This window comes from Stegostoma tigrinum, chromosome 3 (assembly GCF_030684315.1).
Source record: "Stegostoma tigrinum isolate sSteTig4 chromosome 3, sSteTig4.hap1, whole genome shotgun sequence".
NCBI classification, from domain to species: Eukaryota; Metazoa; Chordata; class Chondrichthyes; order Orectolobiformes; family Stegostomatidae; genus Stegostoma; species Stegostoma tigrinum.
In genome coordinates this window covers 115072151-115091737 of record NC_081356.1, presented here as the reverse complement: position 1 = coordinate 115091737, position 19587 = coordinate 115072151, and the positions used below count along the sequence as shown (strand labels likewise).

Here is a 19587-nt window from a genome sequence, read left to right as displayed (position 1 = left end):
TCATAGAATCATAGATCATGGAATCCCTAGTGTGGAAGCAGGCCGTTTGGCCTAACAAGTCCACACCGACCCTTGGAACATCCCACCCATACCCATCCCTTTCAGAGTCCCTAAAATCCAGGTTACACACTAATAGCTTGAAATTATTATCTTGTTTCATAGCTGCAGGGTTCAAATAGTAGACCATTTGAAGTTAATTCCCAATGAGTAAATGACCAGCCCATAATTTTGTTTTCATACAATCACAGAATCCCTACAGTGTGGAAACAGGCCCTTCGGCCCAACAAGTCCACACCCCCGAACACTACGGGCAAATTAGCATGGCCAATCCACCTAACCTGCACACCTTTGGACTGTGGGAGGAAACTGGAGCATCCGGAGGAAATCAACGCAGACACAGGGAGAATGTGCAAACTCCACACAGACAGTCGCCCGAGGCTGGAATCGAACCCGGGTCCCTGGCACTGTGAGGGTACAGTTTTGATACTTTATGGCCAATTACATGGCTGTTCAGCTTATCCTGGGATTTGCAACTGCATTTTTATGATGGATGCTTTCAATGGACAAAGTTATTCAAGAAAAGTTATTTTATAATGCTTTCCCTTTTATGTTGGCCAGATATTTAATGTCCAAGCAAGTTACTTCAATCAAATCATTTCAAAATCATTTTTGTTCTTTAGACATACTAGGCTAGTTTTTTGCGAAGCCAAACGCTGAATATCTCCAATTTTGCTGATTTTTTTTGGCAAACATTAAGCCCTGGACTAATGGTAATGACATTAGGATATTACATGTTAAATTTAATTGTGATGCCTGGCCATGCAGAGTACTGTATACAGAAAATAAAGTAACTTAGTGTCAAAAATAAGAAGTTATGAGATATATAATGCAGGTTAACTATCATCTGAATAATAAAGCTACATTATAAACTTGCAAAAGCTTTTACAACAGGCTCTTAAACACTTTAAAGAACACTGAATTAATCCAACGTTCCCTTTCAAATACTAATGACCCTTCCATGAATGCCTGTGTGCTATGGTTTTACCTCAGATTTTCAGTATTTGCAGATTTATTTTCCTCCAAACTCATTGTTACCAGTCTACCCATAATAGAATTGGAAGGTTCTGATCATTTCTTGTTTGCGACTAAATCACAAACTTTCTTTAATTTATATGCATGCAGTGCAATTTTAACTACAAATAAGGAATAAGTGAAACTATTACCCTTCCTCCTCCCACCGTATTATGAGAGGCTCCGAAGTTTCCACTCTATTCTATGTTATTTTTCACCACATTTCTCAAGGACTACTTGTAGTTGTGAAATGGTACTGTACCTGCACATTAAAATAAAGTACTCTTTGGTAACTGCCACCCCTTGGATTGACGCGATAGTGTCACAGGTTGACAACTTGGCAACCACTTTTCCTTTTTTAGCACTCAACACCATAGCTGCTTTTCCACTCCTTGCAAAGTCATAAAACAAACAATTGAAGTAAATAGAAAGTGTTTCCAAAAGCAATGTAAACAGACCATTATATATCAGACATGCTCTTAATCAACAGTGTGAAAATATTGATGCTTTGAGAGGAAACAAAGGACATTTAATGCAATTTTATTTATCCACCTCAGCCCATTATCCAGCTGGGTAACTCTCTATTAGCCACACAACTACCCATGAACTATACTGCAATCATTTACAAGATGATCCATTTTTAACATGAGTTTCAGGAGACTCTTACTGAGGTTAGGAAATACTTGTCCTAATTTGTACTCAAGTTATTAACTGTTAAGAGGTCTCTGTGATTATAGCCATTCTACTTATTACTTTGTTTACTTTTGTAAGGCTGAGAAGTTTAAGCAGGAAGTTCTACAGAGGTTAGCCAAATTAGTCCTAAGTCTTTCAGAGACAGAAGAGCAGAGGGAGGAGAGGATGCACGGAAAATATGGTACTTCCATTCAAAGTTGAACTGATCAGCCTATGTTGGGATCTTCACAGTATCTGTGTTTGGGTTGACAAGTGGTAGGAAGCATTCATACTTGATAATTCCAGGAAATGATTATTTCCAAGAAAGACGCCAACAGTAAGGCCTGGCCATCAATGGCATCATCATTACCGCTGAATACACCAGCATCAATATCTTGAGGTGTCACCACCGACAGAAATTTAATTAGATTGGACGTATTGGGAACTGCGGTACCCAAAATGGCAGAGGCTAGGCATTCTGCAAGGCATACATGACCACTTTTGCGCCTCTCCACCAATTTCAAGATTCACTGAAGAGTATTACTGGTCAGTCACATTGATGGATACACCTGCAATAAGATTCCAGGAGTTCAACGCTAGACAGGAGAAAGCAATTCATTTAATCAAAGCACATTCACTGGACTCAACCTAATATCACCCTTCACCATTGGTGCACTGTGGCTGTGGTATTTACTACATAGCAGAGTCCTACTGCAGGTCTTCAAACTTCCGTTGCCAGCAACTCTTAGCCCTGTGGCCTCTCTCACCAGAAACATAACAGCGATATTTTCATGGGAGCACTGTGATCTCCAGGTAGTTTGACTATGTACTACCACTCCTTCATCAATCTTGTTACAACACCCTAGAATTCTCTACCCAAAATTACGTTGTAGGTATTATTAGTATAATGAATGCAACTCTTCAAGAGGGCCCAGCAGTACTTATCAGAGTGATGAGCATTAAACATGGCACTGTTAATGCTGGCCGCTTCCCATGAATATTCAATAATGTTGACTATTTTAAAAACTTGATGTATTTAACCTGAAAAGAACCAGGCATCAGACCAGATTACACTCTTGACAAGTTCTCTTCTTTGGACTAATGCGACTTTTTCCTGGCTGAAGCTATAAATATTAATTTTCAGAAACAGTCATTTGTAAATGGACTCCTCTAGAGAATTGGCTGATCTCTACCGGCCAAGAAAAATCCAAAGTTCAGCTTCTGTTCTGTGCTGCCGCAGTGAAAGTGTAGTACTCTTCTGATAGGGAAAGGAAAACTGTCCAGAGATCCTACACTAACTTTATCCAAAGAAAGCTACTGGAGAGGATTGTATGTGGTTTTCCGGTGGATATAAAATCAGGCTGCAGAATGGTTCCTAGTGGTCAAGGTGAGAAATTAATTTGCCTGTAAACTTTTCCAAAAATGAATTATTCAGATGCTACTGGGCTGCAATGAATGTGTTACATGCACCAGCATTGTTGTCAGAAATTGTTTGACTCTCCTTGAATTGAACTTTTACATTACTTACAGTCACAAACAGCAACATGCTGCTACTGTATATCATTTACGTGAACAGTTTCAGCTTAACTGCCTTTAGCTGTAACCAGATATTTTTTGATTAAATATGCATGTGCCAGCCATCAATAGTTGTTTAATTTACATGCCTACAGGTGATGACATTGGAGGAGAAAACTTTCTATTCTGATCATATCAAGTTCTCGGATAGTTAAGGTGCTTTAAGCCCTGAAAAGGATATTGAATGGTTAGAGGAGAAGAGAGTGGAGAGAATCCAGAGAAAGGTACTGCGGTTTCAGGTTAAGGTGTGAAAAACCAGGAGGGAGTCCAGCTTTGTAGCTGAGGACAGAAGGGAGAGTGGAGCGATGTAGTACAAGTTTGTGAACGTAGTTGCAAGTGAAGCAGCAAAAGGGACATGGCAAGGGTTCTAAGGAATGGATTGGAGATTACTCAACCTATGATTGTAACCATCAAATTACAGAGTGAACTAACATGGTTGAGAGTGGCTGTGACTATCAGTAGCACAGTGTATGTGAAAACAGATGTTAAGAGAGGACAGGAGAAACAGATAAAGAGGTAGTGAGCTGAGGTGGAGTTTGAAATGATTAAGGATCAGCTGAATGATTTGAGACTGAGAGAGGAAAGGAGGAAATATATTTTAATGAAAGTCTTAGGGTGAGGTTGGCTTGGGTTCAGGATAGACACAGAGAGTCAAGTACAAAAATTAAAATGCATTTATGAAAATTTAACTGAAATTATGTTGTACTGTCAGTGCCTGTGCAACAATGGACAGTTGGTAAGCCACATGAAATGCGTGAAGTTTTCAAAACCTTGATATGTGTAATGAAAAGAAAGACTTTACTAAGATGCCAACAATAATGTATAGTCATCGCTGATGCAATTGAGAGCTGGATTTAAACACAGTAGCCACCATATTGACTGAGATTACAATTTGCAGTAGATGTAGTAAAATAATTTTAGGTCAAACTAGAGTTTAGTTTGTCACCTCAACTGTAATCAGTAAATCTGATAGACCACTGAATTTTCAAAAAAATGTCAATTAGCTATTGCGGAGCAATTTAATAGTTTAGTAATTGAGCAGAGCACATCCAAAGCATGTTAGGATGAATGATTGGATAAATTCAGTTGGCTTGAAATTTTAGCTTCATCAAAGCTAAATCTGAATTCAAAGTCCAAATTTCAGGTGAGGATTAAACAATTGGAAAGCTAGCAGCACTTGTTCACAGTCCTTTGTATAAACTGTTTCCCTACTTTAGCCAGTGAGTAAGAGTGCTTATGATTTTTCAGGCTAATAGCAGTCAGTTACTCTTTACTCATTGCAAGGTGGGTAGCGGTTTTATAAATGGTCAGTTATGTGTAGCAAAGAAGGAAGTTTCCTCTTATGAGAACGGAGGGTATGAGTTGTAAAGGGAAGCTGGATAGGCTGCGATTTTTTTCACTGGAGTGGAGGAGGTTGAGGGGAGACCTTACAGGGATTTTTAAAATCAGGACAGTTATAGATAAGGTGAATGGCAGGTGTCTTTTGCCAATGGTGGAGGATTGCAGGACTAGGGGGCATATTTTTAAGGTGAGAGGAGAAAGATTTATAAAGGACATGAGGAACAAGCTCTTTTTACACAGAGAGTGGTTTGAGTGTGGAATGAATTTCCAAAGGAAGTTGTGGATTTGGGGACAATTATGTTATTTAAAAACCATTTGTATAGGTACATGAATAAGAAAGGTTTGGTGGGATATAGGCCAAGCAATGGCAGGCGGGACTAATTTAGTTTGGGACTATGGTTGGCATGGACTGGTTGGACTGAAAGGTCTGTTCCCATGCTGTATGACTCTATGTATGTTTATTATCTTTCCACAGCCAAGGTGAAGACCAAGTCTGCTGTGCTCTGCCTTTAACAAAAAATGTCAAATATGAATTTACCTAAATTTGGGTACTTCTTGAAATGAAAGAGAATGGGCCAAAAGTAGAATTCTTTCAATTCAGTTTTCCACTTTATGGCCATCTGTTCAGGGAGATCACCTGTGATGTGTCTTAGTTGGATCGAAAAGAAATTACCCCAACTGTTTAAAGCAAAATACTGTGGATGCTGGAAATCTGTAAAAAAGCACAAAATGTGCTGGAGAACCTCAGTAGCTCTAGCAGCTTCTGCAGAGCAAGAAACAAGAGTTAACGTTTCAAGCCGAAGTAAAGCAGGAGAAAATAGGCCTCTCTGATGAAGGGTCTAGGCCCGAAACGTCAGCTTTTGTGCTCCTGAGATGCTGCTTGGCCTGCTGTGTTCATCCAGCCTCACATTTTATTATCTTGGAATTCTCCAGCATCTGCAGTTCCCATTATCTCTGAGACTCAAAATGTTATTTCTGTTTCCCTCATCTATTTGGGAATTAATGCACCATTTGATCAATCATTACATTAAATTCACTAAAAGGTTAAACCAAGGATAACGTCCAAGCATCTTTGGGAGATCTAGTTTTAAACTGCAAAGGAATGATGATGGAACCCTTCAACAATTAAGACAAAATGTAAAAAATCAAGTTAAGTACGCCACATAGAATTTACACACAGAAACAAGCCTTTTTGCACAATCAATCGATGTTGGTCCCGATGCTCCAAACACGTGTGCTCCCACTTCATTTCAACTCAACATTTTAAGTTGTGAAGCATGTAAAATAAGGGAGTGAAGTAATTGTTATAAATAAAGCATGAACCTCATCTTGGAAGAAATATTAAAAACTCACTTCAATCTTGGGGCCATAATTTCCTTTCTCTCTAAAGGGTATGAAGTAAAAGATGAAACACGTCAATAATCTTGGGCACTTGTTTAACTCATGCACTTGGCAATTCTCTGCTATTTTAAGAGATACATTTTGCCAATTATTTTAACTCCAGCATTATTTTTATTATTTGATGCAAACATTGGGCATCAGATACAAGGGAATATCACCAACTGCACGTTCCCCTCTCAGCGACTCACCATTTTGATTTGGAAATATATCACTGTTCCTCCATTGTCACTGGCTCAAAATCCTGAAATTCCCTCCATTAGGGAATTATGGGTCAATCAAAAGTTGCAATACAGGGATTCCAGAAGGCAACTCACCTTCACCTTCCCAAGGGCAACTAGGGACAGGCAATAAATGCTGGCCAGCCAGCGATGCCAATGTACCAGGAGTGAATATAAAAATCACAATTCTTCCAATTCATATATAATGTACCATACCAACAAAACAAAAATAAAGAAAAACAAAATAAAAATTGGCATCTGTCAGCTCTTTGCAACCAATAGCAATTTCAACCCTAAGAAAGGGTTGCTAGTCATTGAAGAATTGTCCACTCATGCTATTTCTAATCAATAGTATTTTGGCAACAATTTTCAGTTCTGTTCTGAACCAATAGGAACAGTCTCAGTTATCACAGTAAAATGTAAGAGATCTGTGATGACTTGAGGAATGAATGAGATGTGATAGCATACAAGTGCCTGGCTAATGATCTTTGGTTCATGGTGACTTTTGTCCATAACATTCAGAATAACTTAATATGGAAATATTTGCAAACAACAGTGTAGTGGGACTAGCTGGATAGTTCTTTCAAATGGTCGCTTGCTGTGCTGTAAAGACAAACTTAAATTGGGTACTTGCGAACTTCCTGACAGCATCATGCACAAAAGTGAAAAAGCATATTTCTTTAGACATATGAATAAAACCCACTATTTGTGGTGACAGAAGTTAGTAATCAGGCAAAAATGTTGTAAAACCCTGAAGCGACATATGATTTTAAGAACCTTCATAAATTTGAAGTAGAACAATTGAGATGGGGTCAAATGATAAAAATAATTACAATTATACAATGATTTACTTCATACGATGGTTTCTTGGCACACATTCACCCAAGAAACAGTTCACTGACCCTTTAGAGAAGAATCAGATTCAATTACACCACCATGTCTCATTGTAATGACTATAACATTATGTTACAATATCCTTGGTCACAGTACAGGAGGACAGTGTTTGGATGATCAAGACATTGTTGAAACACTAACTTCAGAATGGAATAACAATGTTGGATAATTGAATGCACCTTGACCAATCATGGTTACAGTAATTACCATAAGATTAATTTCCAGCATAAAACACATCTGTTTCAAACAGATCCTATATAGTTTAGAAAAATGCAGGTTCAGCAGTGACTTGATTGAGATTTATAAAATAATAGATTGACTAGATAGTGTTTACGTGGATTGATTATTTCAATTGAGCAGGTGAGGCAGAATTGGCTTGCATTTATTAGTTATGTTTTATCAAAAATGTTCCAACACAAGAGGTATTTGGTCATTCAATATTTTCCTTCCAACAAGAGTTCAACCAGTTTCTGGCCCAGATTGTTGTAACATCATAAAGGAGGTCAACTTCATTTAATATCCAATGTGGTCACTTAAGACTAGTTTAGATCACCTAGGGGTACTAGAGGGGAATTGTCCAGGTTTTTCCCCAGTTGGACTATTTTTCACCTCTCCTAGGTGACTACATTGCTGTAGGCGGCTGAGGAATATATGATTTATGATACACAAGGCATCATAACTATGTAGCACAGGCTTGACGAAGTAGTAAGTCTTTCCCGCGTACCATTTCCATAATCACAGATTGCATGAAAGCCATAAGGTGCCTGTAATCTGTTTAATGTATCTACTTTGGAGTGACACCAAAGAAAAAGAGAGTAGGCGGAATACTAACCGATAAGCAAAAAGGACATAATCATTCACAGAGTTCTCAGATACCAGAATAGTGTGATCCTTGTGTATAGGGTCATCCTCTGGCGAGACATTCACATGATGCAGTACTCTGCAGCAGTTGGTCAAATCAAAAATCTGAAATCACAAAAAAATTTTGTAAGTCAGTTTTCAATTTAGTTCTGTCTTGATCATAGCAGAGCTACTCATGGTGAGTTCATTGCTGCACTGATGCCTTGTAAAAATAGGCATTATTTCTAGATTAACAAAATTGCTTTATGTTTATGCAGTTGGGGCGTCATCAATATCAGACATAACACAGCGTACAGAACAATACACATTGTGGAATGGGATAGCTTCCAGTTTAGCTGGTCTTGCAAATAGCTAAGAAAGGTGAGTTGAACTCATACTTTATAAAAATTTCTTTTGTGGATGTGGTGTGGCTGGTGAGACCAACATGTTTTGTCCTTCCTCACTTCTCCTTCCAGTGACTGGTTTGCTTGGCCACCCATAGATTTGTTACAAATGAACCACAGTGATGTGGGTCTGGAGGTACACGTAGGCCAATTCTGGTAAGGATGGGCTGATTTCCTTTCCTGGAGGACATTAAGGAATCAGGTGGAATGTTTACAACAATCAGTGAAAGTTTAATGGTCACCATTACTGATATTTGTTTTACAATCCAGACTTGTTAACTAAATGTAAATTTCCAGCAGGGGTTAAGAGTGATATTTGAACACGTCCTCAAAACATTTGCCTGGACCTCTGGTCCAGTGATATTACCACATTATTACATGAGACTCTCAATGCACAGTGATAGTTTTGATTACTAACTGCCCAGTTAGGAACAGATGGCAAATTCTAGCCTTGCCAATGAAGCGTACATCCCATGAAAGAATAGAGAAGAAAAAATATAAAAACAAAATTAATCTTCCTGCAAATCTTCCTCACCCACCTTCCTGCAAAAATGCCATCCCCTATTCCCAATTTCTCCACCGCATCTGCTCCCAGGATGCGGCATTCCACTCCTGTACATCTCAGATGTCCTCGTTTTTCAAAGAACGCAACTTCCCCTCCACAGTGGTCGAGAACGCCCTCGACTGTATCTCCCGCATTTCCCGCAACTCATCCCTCGCACCCCCTCCTCGCAATAACAACCAAAACAGAATCCTCCTTGTCCTCATGTACCACCCCACCAACCTCCGGATCCAACACATCATCCTCCGACCATTCCGCCATCTGCAATCTGACCCCACCACCAAAGACATTTTTCCCTCCCCACCCTTATCTGCTTTCCGGAGGGACCACTCTCCCCGTGACTCCCTTGTCCGTTCTACACTCCCCTCCAGCCCCACGACCCCCCCGGCACTTTTCCAGGAAGTGCTGCACCTGCCCCTACACCTCCTCCCTCACCCCCATCCCAGGCCCCAAGAAGACCGTCCACATCAAGCAGATGTTCACCTGCACATCTGTTAGTGTGTTTACTATATCCGCTGTTCCAGATGTGGCCTCGTCTACATCGGGGAAACCAAGCGGAGGCTTGGGGACTGCTTTGCAGAACACCTATGCTCATTTCGCACAAAACAACTGCACCTCCCAGTCGCGAACCACTTCAACTCCCCCTCCCATTCCTCAGATGACATGTCCATCCTGGGCCTCCTGCAGTGCCACAACGATGCCACCCGAAGGTTGCAGGAACAGCACTCGGGAACCCTGCAGCCCAATGGTATCAATGTGGACTGCACAAGCTTTAAAATCTAGTCCCGCACCACAGTATCCCAAAACCAACCCACTTGTCCCCGCCTGCCTGACCTGTCCTTCGTCCCACCTATCCCCTCGTCCGACCCCAAGCCCCACCCCCATCTCCTACATACTAGCCTGATCCCACCCCCTTGTCCTGTCTGTCCTCCCTGGACTGACCTATCCCCTCCCTAACTCCCCACCTACACTCATCTTTACTGGCTCCATCCCCACCTCTTTGACCAGTCGGTCTCCTCTCCACCTATCTTCTCCTCTATCCATCTTCTATCTGCCTCCCCCTCTCTCCCTATTTATTTCAGAACTCCCTTCCCCTCCCCCATTTCTGATGAAGGGTCTAGGCCCGACATGTCAGCTTTCCTGCTCCTCTGATGCTGCTTGGCCTGCTGTGTTCATCCAGCTCTGCACCTTGTTATCACTGAAGTTGCGATCTTCCTTTGGGAAGCCACATGAAGTCTGTGTAAGTTCTAGATTTCCAGATGTACACCCATGTTAAATGAATTGATTATACACAATGATTGAACCTCCATTTGAACAAGATTTCCGAAGAAATGTGCTAATAAAATTTGGCCCTTTAAAGTCTAACATAGCATAATTTTGCCTATGAAATTGTGCACCTTCATTTATGACTTCAGCCCATAGATCAAAATAAGAATTGTCCAATTGAGTTGTGTTCATTTGCAACAGGTTACATATTTGAATCTCAATAGGAGTGTCTCAGTCTAGTGGATAGGCTAAGGTACAACAATTTTTCTTAACTAAACTTGTTTGAAAATGTGGCTTCTGAACCATGAATCAAGTGCATTTAGCATTATTTTATCAAGCTACTTCAATGCAGTAGCAACAGAATTTCGTACCTTAACATAGTGACTTCCATCGTAAAAGGCCAATAACAGCTGTCCATCCATTGCAGATGTTACAATGGGAGGATCCAGAGAGTCACTGACTTTAAAGACCTGTTTTCCTGAATGGATATCCCAAACGTGGAGAGAGTTATTCTCAGTAACTGCAACCAGCCTGTTCTGCATGCAGATAGTTATGGAATCAATGTTCTCGCCAACTCCATAAACCGTCTGCAAAGTTTTTCCATTTTTGAGGTCCCATATTTTCAGAGTCCTATCCTTGGATGCAGTGATTGCTTGAAGACCTTTCTGCATGCCTGTTACGGCTGTAATCTTGTCAGTGTGACCTGCATAATCACAATGGGCTAATCATTAATGAGCTTATATATAGTTTGTTGACTAATAATCTACATAAAAATTTGACACGGGGTTTTCACAGAGGTGTACAGAATCAAGAGCGATCTAACCCTGAAGATAACAGAATCCAATCTAATTGGTGGAAGTATCAAGAACCAGAAGGCACTGGATTAAGGAGAATGGCAAAAGAACCAAAGGCAATAAAGGGGAAATATTTTTACACAGCAAGTGAATATAATTTCAAATGCCCTGCCTGAGCCTGGGGGGCTGGCACTGTGGCTCACTGTTGCCTCAAAGTACCAGAGACCTGGGTTTGATTCTAGCCTCAGGCAGCTGTCTATGTAGAGTTTGCACTTTCTCCTCATGTCAGTGTGGGTTTCCTCTGGGTGGTCTGGTTTCCTCCCACAGTCCAAAGATGTGCAGGCGAGGTGGATTGGCCGTGCTAAATTTTCCATAGCGTCCAGGGATATGCAGGTTGGGTGGATTAGCCATGGAAAATGCAGGGTTACAGTGAAAGGATAGGGGTGTGGCTCTGGGTGGGATGCTCTTTGGAGGTTGGCATAGACCCAATGGGCTGAATGGCCTGCTTCCGCACTGTAGGAATTGTATGATAATGTGATTGTTGGGGCAGATTCAGTCAAGGCTTTGGATAAATATCAAAACATAGAATGTATTCAAGAGGCAAATAGGTACAGCACTTGGGGGTGATGGGATCAAAGCTTATGGGGAGAAAATAGGATTAGGCTATTGTGTTTAATGATCAGCCATGAATTTGAAGAATGGCAGAGCAGGCTCGAAGGGCCAAATGGCCTCCTTCTGCTCCTATTGTCTAGGTTTTTAAACAGAAAATAATTGCAGGGTTTGGGGTGATAGAGGGGAAGGGATATTAGCTGAGTTGCTCTTGCAGACAACTGACAAAGCCAACGTGGTCTGAATAGTGTCCTTGGCTGTAACTGTTCTAAATGATTCTTGCCTTAGTAGCTATTTTAATGGGGTTGAGAACAGCCTGCATTGGAAAATGCTAACAACTTAGGAGAAGAACTGGTGCTGGTGGTGTTGGAAGTTACTTCATGGGACATAAGAAGCAAGTATCTCTAAAGCTAAAAGGAAAAACCATGGGGTGGCATGGTGGCTCAGTGGTTAACACTGCTGCCTCATAGCACTAGGGACCCAGGTTGGATTCCACCCTCGGGTGACTGTCTGTGCAAACTCCACACATTCTCCCCAAGTCTGCGTGGGTTTCCTCTGGATGTTCCAGTTTCCTTCCACAAGTCCAAAGATGTGCAGGCTAGGTGGATTGGCCATGATAAATTATCTGTAGTGTTCAGGAGTGTGCAGGTTAGGTGGACGGGTCTGGGTTGGATGCTCTGAGGGTCGGTGTAGACTTGTTGGGCCGAAGGGCCTGTTTCCACACTGCAGGGATTCTATGATGAGCTGCAAATGTAGGAAGTTCAAGGTGAGTTACTCAAATTTCATGTGTACATTGTCAATCCATCTGGATCCAAAATGAAAACAGGAGACTTTATCATTCTGAGTGCAGACTATTCAACAAGACTTATTTATCTTTACAGGTGAAGAACATGATAGCGACACAATGATAGTAAACTTAATGCTCTGAGGACATGGGTTCAAATCCTATCATGGCAGTTTCAGAAATTTAAATTAAATTAACAAATCATGTTAGAAAGTTAGTCTCAGCAATGATGACCACGAAATAATCACTGATCATCAAAAAAACCCATTGCTTTATTAATTACTTGGCAAGAAAGAAATCTATTGTTATTCTCTGGACTGGTATAATGTGACTCCAGATGCAAAGCAATGCTTGACTATCCTCTGAAATACTCAGTTCAATTAGCCTAACCCTAACCCTATCGCAGGTCAGCAGCAAATGCTGGTAATACTTCATTTATTGTCAACAACTGAAGGGGGACTTGTTATTTGATATCTAAAAGGTCTTATTATGCATGAACGTCAACATGCATTGATCAAGGAAATCATAGGGTCCTACTATGAATCATATATTCATATTATCATATGAAAGCATGTCTTTCAGCAAGTTCAACAGAAGTTGTGAGATAATTTAAGGAATCATGTCACTGAATATAACTAAATTTGTGATGACGTGAGACCAGCCAAGAGGCAAATTATTACAGACAAAAAAGTCCCCCAAAAAACTGCTGGAAGCACCTAGCAGGTCACTAAGTACCTGCGGAGAAATAATTTTTTATTCATCTTTCCAGCATTTGCAATTGTTTAATTTTATTCTGATGCAAAATGCCGCACTGTAGTCTAAGGTTTTGTAAAATCCATGGACACCGTCCATCTTACCTGTTAAAGTATCATACAGCAAGCCACCTGGGGGCAAGAGGCAGGTGAATGAAGGTATGAGGAAAGGGATTGAAGATCTTTTACATTGATCGATCAAATGAAGGAGATGAGGGTATTTTTTCGGGTCACCTGAACAGCAGGTAATACAGATTTCACATTAAAGCCATGGTTAAGATATGCATATAAATATGTTTGAAATATAACAGACATATTTGCATTACTTAGTTTAATCAAAAAATCTGTAAGCTAAGCAGTGATTTATTTTATGCTTCAAAACTAAACAAACCCCAATACCTTCTGTTTGTACGTAGAATCTAGTAATCTGATGCCAGTTCTAATCTAGAAAAAATTGGTCTGGTGCCCTGCTCTCTGTGTCACTGGCACACTAAGCCAATTACTCAGAAGCCCCAAAATGACACATTGGATTGTTGTGTTGATACTTCCTATAGAAAACCACCTTCCTACCCAGTGACACTTTTTGAATCTCCCACCTATCTATTTCTGTTAAGATTTTTTTTTCTGAACCATATTCTCACCTTCTATTTCCTTAACCTCCTGGGGTTTAATGTCATTCTGAGATTAGGTTTCTGCTATTACTCTAGTACCATCCCGAAGAGGCATTGTAAAGAGAAGTGCACTCTCTTCATCACTGAAATCAGACACATTTTGGTGAAACTTTTCATCTTGCACTCATCAGGATGATCACAAGAATACCAATTCAAGGGCAAAAAAAATATAGTGCATGAGCAAACAAAGCTGCTTAATTGGAAAATGCACTTTGTTTGGTAGAGGCGATACTACGGAGAGTCCACCAACCAGTGATGATTGACAGTTAACTGCCAAGCTTTGTTTGAAATGTAAACAAACATTTAAACAGCAGTTGAACCTGATTGGTCAGGGCATTGCCGGGAAATGGCTGTCACCTGTTTTGTTAAGTTAACACAGGTTTTTCGTGGAATTCTTTACACATTCTCAATTATCCTGCAACTCTGCAAAACAGTCTGATTGGGTACAATCATTATCTTGCCTTTTACGAACAGCCAGTTGAATATGCCATTTGATATTAGTTCCAATCTTTGGTATGTGGCCTACATACTTGGCATCACAACAGCACTGAAATTCATATACCACATTCTTGTAGATTCCAAAGACTGGTGGATTGTATCAAATAACAAATCCCTTCATTTGTTCGTAATAAGCAAATTATTTATCATACTCAACCAGAATGTGCTTATAAAACGTACAACATAATATTCACGATCAGATGTGATTCTGCAGTTGGACTGTATTTGCTTGATAAGCTGACAGTATGTAACAAACAATTTAGAATAGTCAGTCAGGCTCACAATGTGTCCAACACTAAAATTAATCCTAACCCAGCATATACTAAAAGATAGATATTTAAATGTATATGGTCTAGTTCTTTCCAGACAGCAAGAACATGCACTGTGCCCATTTCAACTCAACAAAATAGGTTGCAATCATTCATTGAAACATTTTTCAGGGTAATGCCCTGACAAACCAGTCTTCTTGCTGCTTAAGTTTTAAACAAAACCTGGCAATCATCATTAAACCATAGCAATGCTTTTGACAATCATAGTCCACTTGCCAACCAATCAACATGCTCCCCTCATCAAGTATAAGCATTGGTTTTCACCTTTAACTAGTGTTCTTGTGAATTGTCCTGATGAGCATTGAATGGAAAGTTTCAACAAAATGTGTCTGTTTTTAGCTATGCCTTAGTTCTGTACTACCCAAAAACTAATTCGGGGCAGCACGGTGGCTCAGTGGTTAGCACTACAGCCTCACAGCGCCAGGGACCTGGGTTCAACTCCAGCCTCGGGCGACTGTCTGTGTGGAGTTTGTACATTCTCCCTGTGTCTGCGTGGGTTTCCTCTGGGTGCTTCGGTTTCCTCCCACAGTCCAAAGATGTGCAGGCTAGGTGGATCGGCCAAGCTAAATTGCCTGTAATGTTCAGGAGTGTTTGGGTTATAGGGGGATGGGTGTGGGTCAGATGCTTCAAGGGGCGGTGTGGACTTGTTGGGCCGAAGGGCCTGTTTCCACACTGTAGAGAATCTAATCTAATCCAATTCCTTTCATCCCTGTGAAAAAGTAGCTTCTTTCTTTCACAGCCTTCCATCTGGTGTTTTCCTTTTCAAATTTTCTCCCCTTCTTTCCTCAATGCACTCACTCAAGCTTGTTTGAGATACCATGAAGATGTACAATTTCCAGTCTGTGTTACTGATCAGTTTACCTGTCTGCTTTCTAGCTGAACATGCTATGGCCGTGCAGTTGTATATTAGTGCTACAGTCTCAGCTGGCACCAACAAACTCTGTACGGACCAGGAATTAACAAGACCTTCCCAATATTGTATCCCCCAATGCATTTATCCACTAAGGCACTTTACTAACTCTCAATACCCTTACTGAAATTAATTTACATTACACAGAAACTCGCTATCCCCTACAATATGGAAGGATAGAAAGAATCTAAAACATTGCTTATTTAATGCACGCTCAATGCTAGGGTACACACCATAAAGTTACTGTCTGGACTTTTTTTTTATTCATTCACAGGATGTGGGAGTCACTGGCTAGACCTGCATTTATTAAACATCCAGAGGTATTTTTGAGAAAGTGACCATATTTTTGTTAAGCAAAAGTATTAAGAGAAATAGGCCAAAGGAGTTAGTTCACAAATCAGCCAATGATCTCAATGATTGGCAAAACAGGTCTGAAGGGCAGATTGGGCTACTCAAGTTCCTATGCTCCTGTGGGTTCTTCTATAACCACTGAAGCCCATTGGAGCTAAGTGTTTCACACTGTTGCTGAAAAGAGCAGTAATAACTACACAGAGGCCGGTATTCACTCACTAAGTCAGTCTTTATTTATATGTGCACAGTATATGGGCTCTGTCCTGTCAGATCAGAGTCAGTCCCCAGAAAGAGGACACTCTGAATCTCCTGTTTTGTATCTGTCAGCCAGGGCTCCCAATAAGGGATCTCATACTCTTCGTAAGGATGCGTGATGTCTCTGATCGTGTTTTTGGGATCCTTAAGGGGGAAGGGAGCAGCCCCAATTCGTGGTCCACATTGACACCAACGACATAGGTAGGAAGAGAGATGGGGATTTAAGACAGAAATTCAGGGAGCTAGAATGGAAGCTGAGAGCTAGGATGAACAGAGTTGTTGTCTCTGGTTTGTTGCCCGTGCCACGTGCTAGTGAGGCGAGGAATAGGGAGAGAGAGGTGTTGAACACATGGCTACAGGGATGGTGCAGGAGGGAGGGTTTTGGATTTTTGGATAATTGGGGCTCTTTCCGGGGTAGGTGGGACCTCTACAAGCAAGACGGTCTTCACCTGAACCGGAGGGGTACCGATATCCTGGGGGGGAAATTTGCTAAGGCTATTTGGGTGGGTTTAAACTAATTCAGCAGGGGGATGGGAACCAAAATTGTAGTTCGAGTATAGAAAAGGTTGAGAGTAGGGAGGTCCGAAATAAAGTTTCAGGGACACTAGATGGTACCGGCAAGCAAGAAGTTGGTTTGAAGTGTGTCGACTTCAATGCCAGGAGCGTCCGGAATAAGGTGGGCGAACTTGCAGCATAGGTTAGTACCTGGGACTTCGATGTTGTGGCCATTTCAGAGACATGGATAGAGCAGGGACAGGAATGGTTGTTGCAGGTTCCGGGATTTAGATGTTTCAGTAAGAACAGAGAAGATGGTAAAAGTGGTGGGGGGGGGGGGGGGGGGAGGTGTGGAGGTGTGGCATTGTTGGTCAAGGACAGTATTACAGTTGCAGAAAGGATGTTTGGGGACTCGTCAACTGAGGTAGTATGGGCTGAGGTTAGAAACAGGAAAGGAGAGGTCACCCTGTTGGGAGTTTTCTATAGGCCTCCGAATAGTTCCAGTGATGTAGAGGAAAGGATAGCAAAGATGATTCTCGATAGGAGTGAGAGAGACAGGGTAGTTGTCATGGGGGACTTCAACTTTCCAAATATTGACTGGGAACACTATAGTTCGAGTACTATAGATGGGTCAGTTTTTGTCCAGTGTGTGCAGGAGGGCTTCCTGACACAGTATGTAGATAGGCCAACAAGGGGAGAAGCCACATTAGATTTGGTACTGGGTAATGAGCCTGGCCAGGTGTTAGAATTGGAAGTAGGTAAGCACTTTGGTGATAGCGATCACAATTCTGTTATGTTTACTTTGGTGATGGAAAGGGATAGGTGTATACCACTGGGCAAGAGTTATAGCTGGGGGAAAGACAATTACGATGAGATTAGGCAAGATTTAGGGAGCATAGGATGGGGAAGGAAACTGCAGGGGATGGGCACATTAGAAATGTGGAGCTTATTCAAGGAAAAGCTCCTGTGTGTCCGAGATAAATATGTACCTGTCAGACAGGGAGGAAGCCGGAGAGCGCAGGAGCTGTGGTTTACGAAGGAGGTGGGATCTCTGATCAAGAGGAAGAAGAAGGCTTATGTTAGGATGAGATGTGAAGGCTCAGTTAGGGCGTTTGAGGGCTACGAGGTAGCCAGGAGAGACCTAAAGAGAGAGCTCAGAAGAGCCAGGAGGAGACATGAGAAGTTGTTGGCGGATAGGATCAGGGTAAATCCTAAGGCTTTCTATAGGTATTTAAGGAATAAAAGAATGACGAAAGTAAGATTAGGGCCAATCAAGGATAGTAATGGTAAGTTGTGTGTGGAATCAGAGGAGATAGGGGAAGCACTAAATGAATATTTTTTGACAGTAATCACCCTAGAAAACAACAATGTTGTCGAGGAGAATACTGAGATACAGGCTACTAGACTAGGTGGGATTGAGGTTCACAAGGACAAGGTATTAGAAATCCTACAGAGAGTGAAGATAGATAAGTCCCCTGGGCCGGATGGGATTTATCCTAGGATCCTCTGGGAAGCCAGCGAGGAGATTGCTGAGCCTTTGGCACTGATCTTTAACTCATCATTGTCTACAGGAATAGTGCCAGACGACTGGAGGATAGCAAATGTGGTTCCCCTGTTCAAGAAGGGGGTAGAGACAACCCTGGTAATTATAGACCAGTGAGCCTTTCCTCAGTTGTTGGTAAAGTGTTGGAAAAGGTTATAAGGGATAGGATTTATAATCATCTAGAAAAGAATAAATTGATTAGGGATAGTCAGCATGGTTTTGTGAAGGGAAGGTCGTGCCTCACAAACCTTATTGTGTTCTTTGAGAAGGTGACGAAACAGCTAGATGAGAGTAAACCGGTTGATGTGGTCTATATGGATTTCAGCAAAGCATTCGATAAGGTTCCCCACAGTAGGCTATTGTACAAAATGCAGAGGAATGGGATTGTGGGAAATTTAGCAGTTTGGATCGGAAATTGGCTTGCTGAAAGAAGACAGAGGGTGGTAGTTGATGGGAAATGTTCATCCTGGAGACCAGTTACTAGTGTTGTACTGCAAGGGTCGGTGTTGGGTCCACTGCTGTTTGTCATTTTTATAAATGACCTGGATGAGGGCGTAGAAGGATGGGTTAGTAAATTTGCAGACAACACTGAGGTCGGTGGAGTTGTGGATAGTGACAAAGGATGCTGTAGGTTGCAGAGAGATATAGATAAGCTGCAGAGCTGGGCTGAGAGGTGGCACATGGAGTTTAATGCAGACAAGTGTGAGGTGATGCACTTTGGTAGGAGTAACCAGAAGGCAAAGTGCTGGGCTCATGGTAAGATTCTCAGTAGTGTAGATGAGCAGAGAGATCTCGGTGTCCATGTACACAGATCCTTGAAAGTTGCCACCCAGGTTGACAGGGCTGTTAAGAAAGCATACAGTGTTTTAGCTTTTATTAATAGAGGGATCAAGTTCCGGAACCAAGAGGTTATGGTGAAGCTGTACAAAACTCCGGTGCGGCCGCAATTGGGAGTATTGTGTACAGTTCTGGTCACTGCATTATAAGAAGGATGTGGAAGCTTTGGAAAGGGAGGAGAGTAGATTTACTGGGATGTTGCCTGGTATGGAGGGAAGGTCTTACGAGGAAAGGCTGAGGGACTTGAGGCTGTTTTCATTAGAGAGAAGAAGGTTGAGAGGTGACTTAATTGAGACATATAAAATAATCAGAGGGTTAGATAGGATGGATAGGGAGAGCCTTTTTCCTAGGATGGTGACGGCGAGCACGAGGGGGTATAGCTTTAAATTGAGGAGTGAAAGATATAGGACAGATGTCAGAGGTGGTTTCTTTACTCAGAGAGTAGTAAGGGAATGGAACGCTTTGCCTGCAACGGTAGTAGATTCGCCAACTTTTAGTACATTTAAGTCGTCATT

At 41.5% G+C, this 19587-nt stretch overlaps 1 protein-coding gene across 5 annotated transcripts in view; it reads right to left on the bottom strand.

The window, feature by feature from the left end:
* Window positions 1–19587, bottom strand: part of LOC125451016 (NACHT domain- and WD repeat-containing protein 1-like) — a 119943-nt gene that overhangs the window by 36441 nt on the left and 63915 nt on the right. For all 5 annotated transcript variants that reach the window (XM_048527646.2, XM_048527645.2, XM_048527647.2 and 2 more), the window contains exons 19-22: window positions 13289–13417; window positions 10616–10947; window positions 8005–8138; window positions 1334–1462 (exon numbers count right to left, since the gene is read on the bottom strand). In XM_048527646.2, the coding sequence (XP_048383603.1) occupies window positions 1334–1462; window positions 8005–8138; window positions 10616–10947; window positions 13289–13417 (724 nt within the window). The remainder of the gene's footprint in view (window positions 1–1333; window positions 1463–8004; window positions 8139–10615; window positions 10948–13288; window positions 13418–19587) is intronic.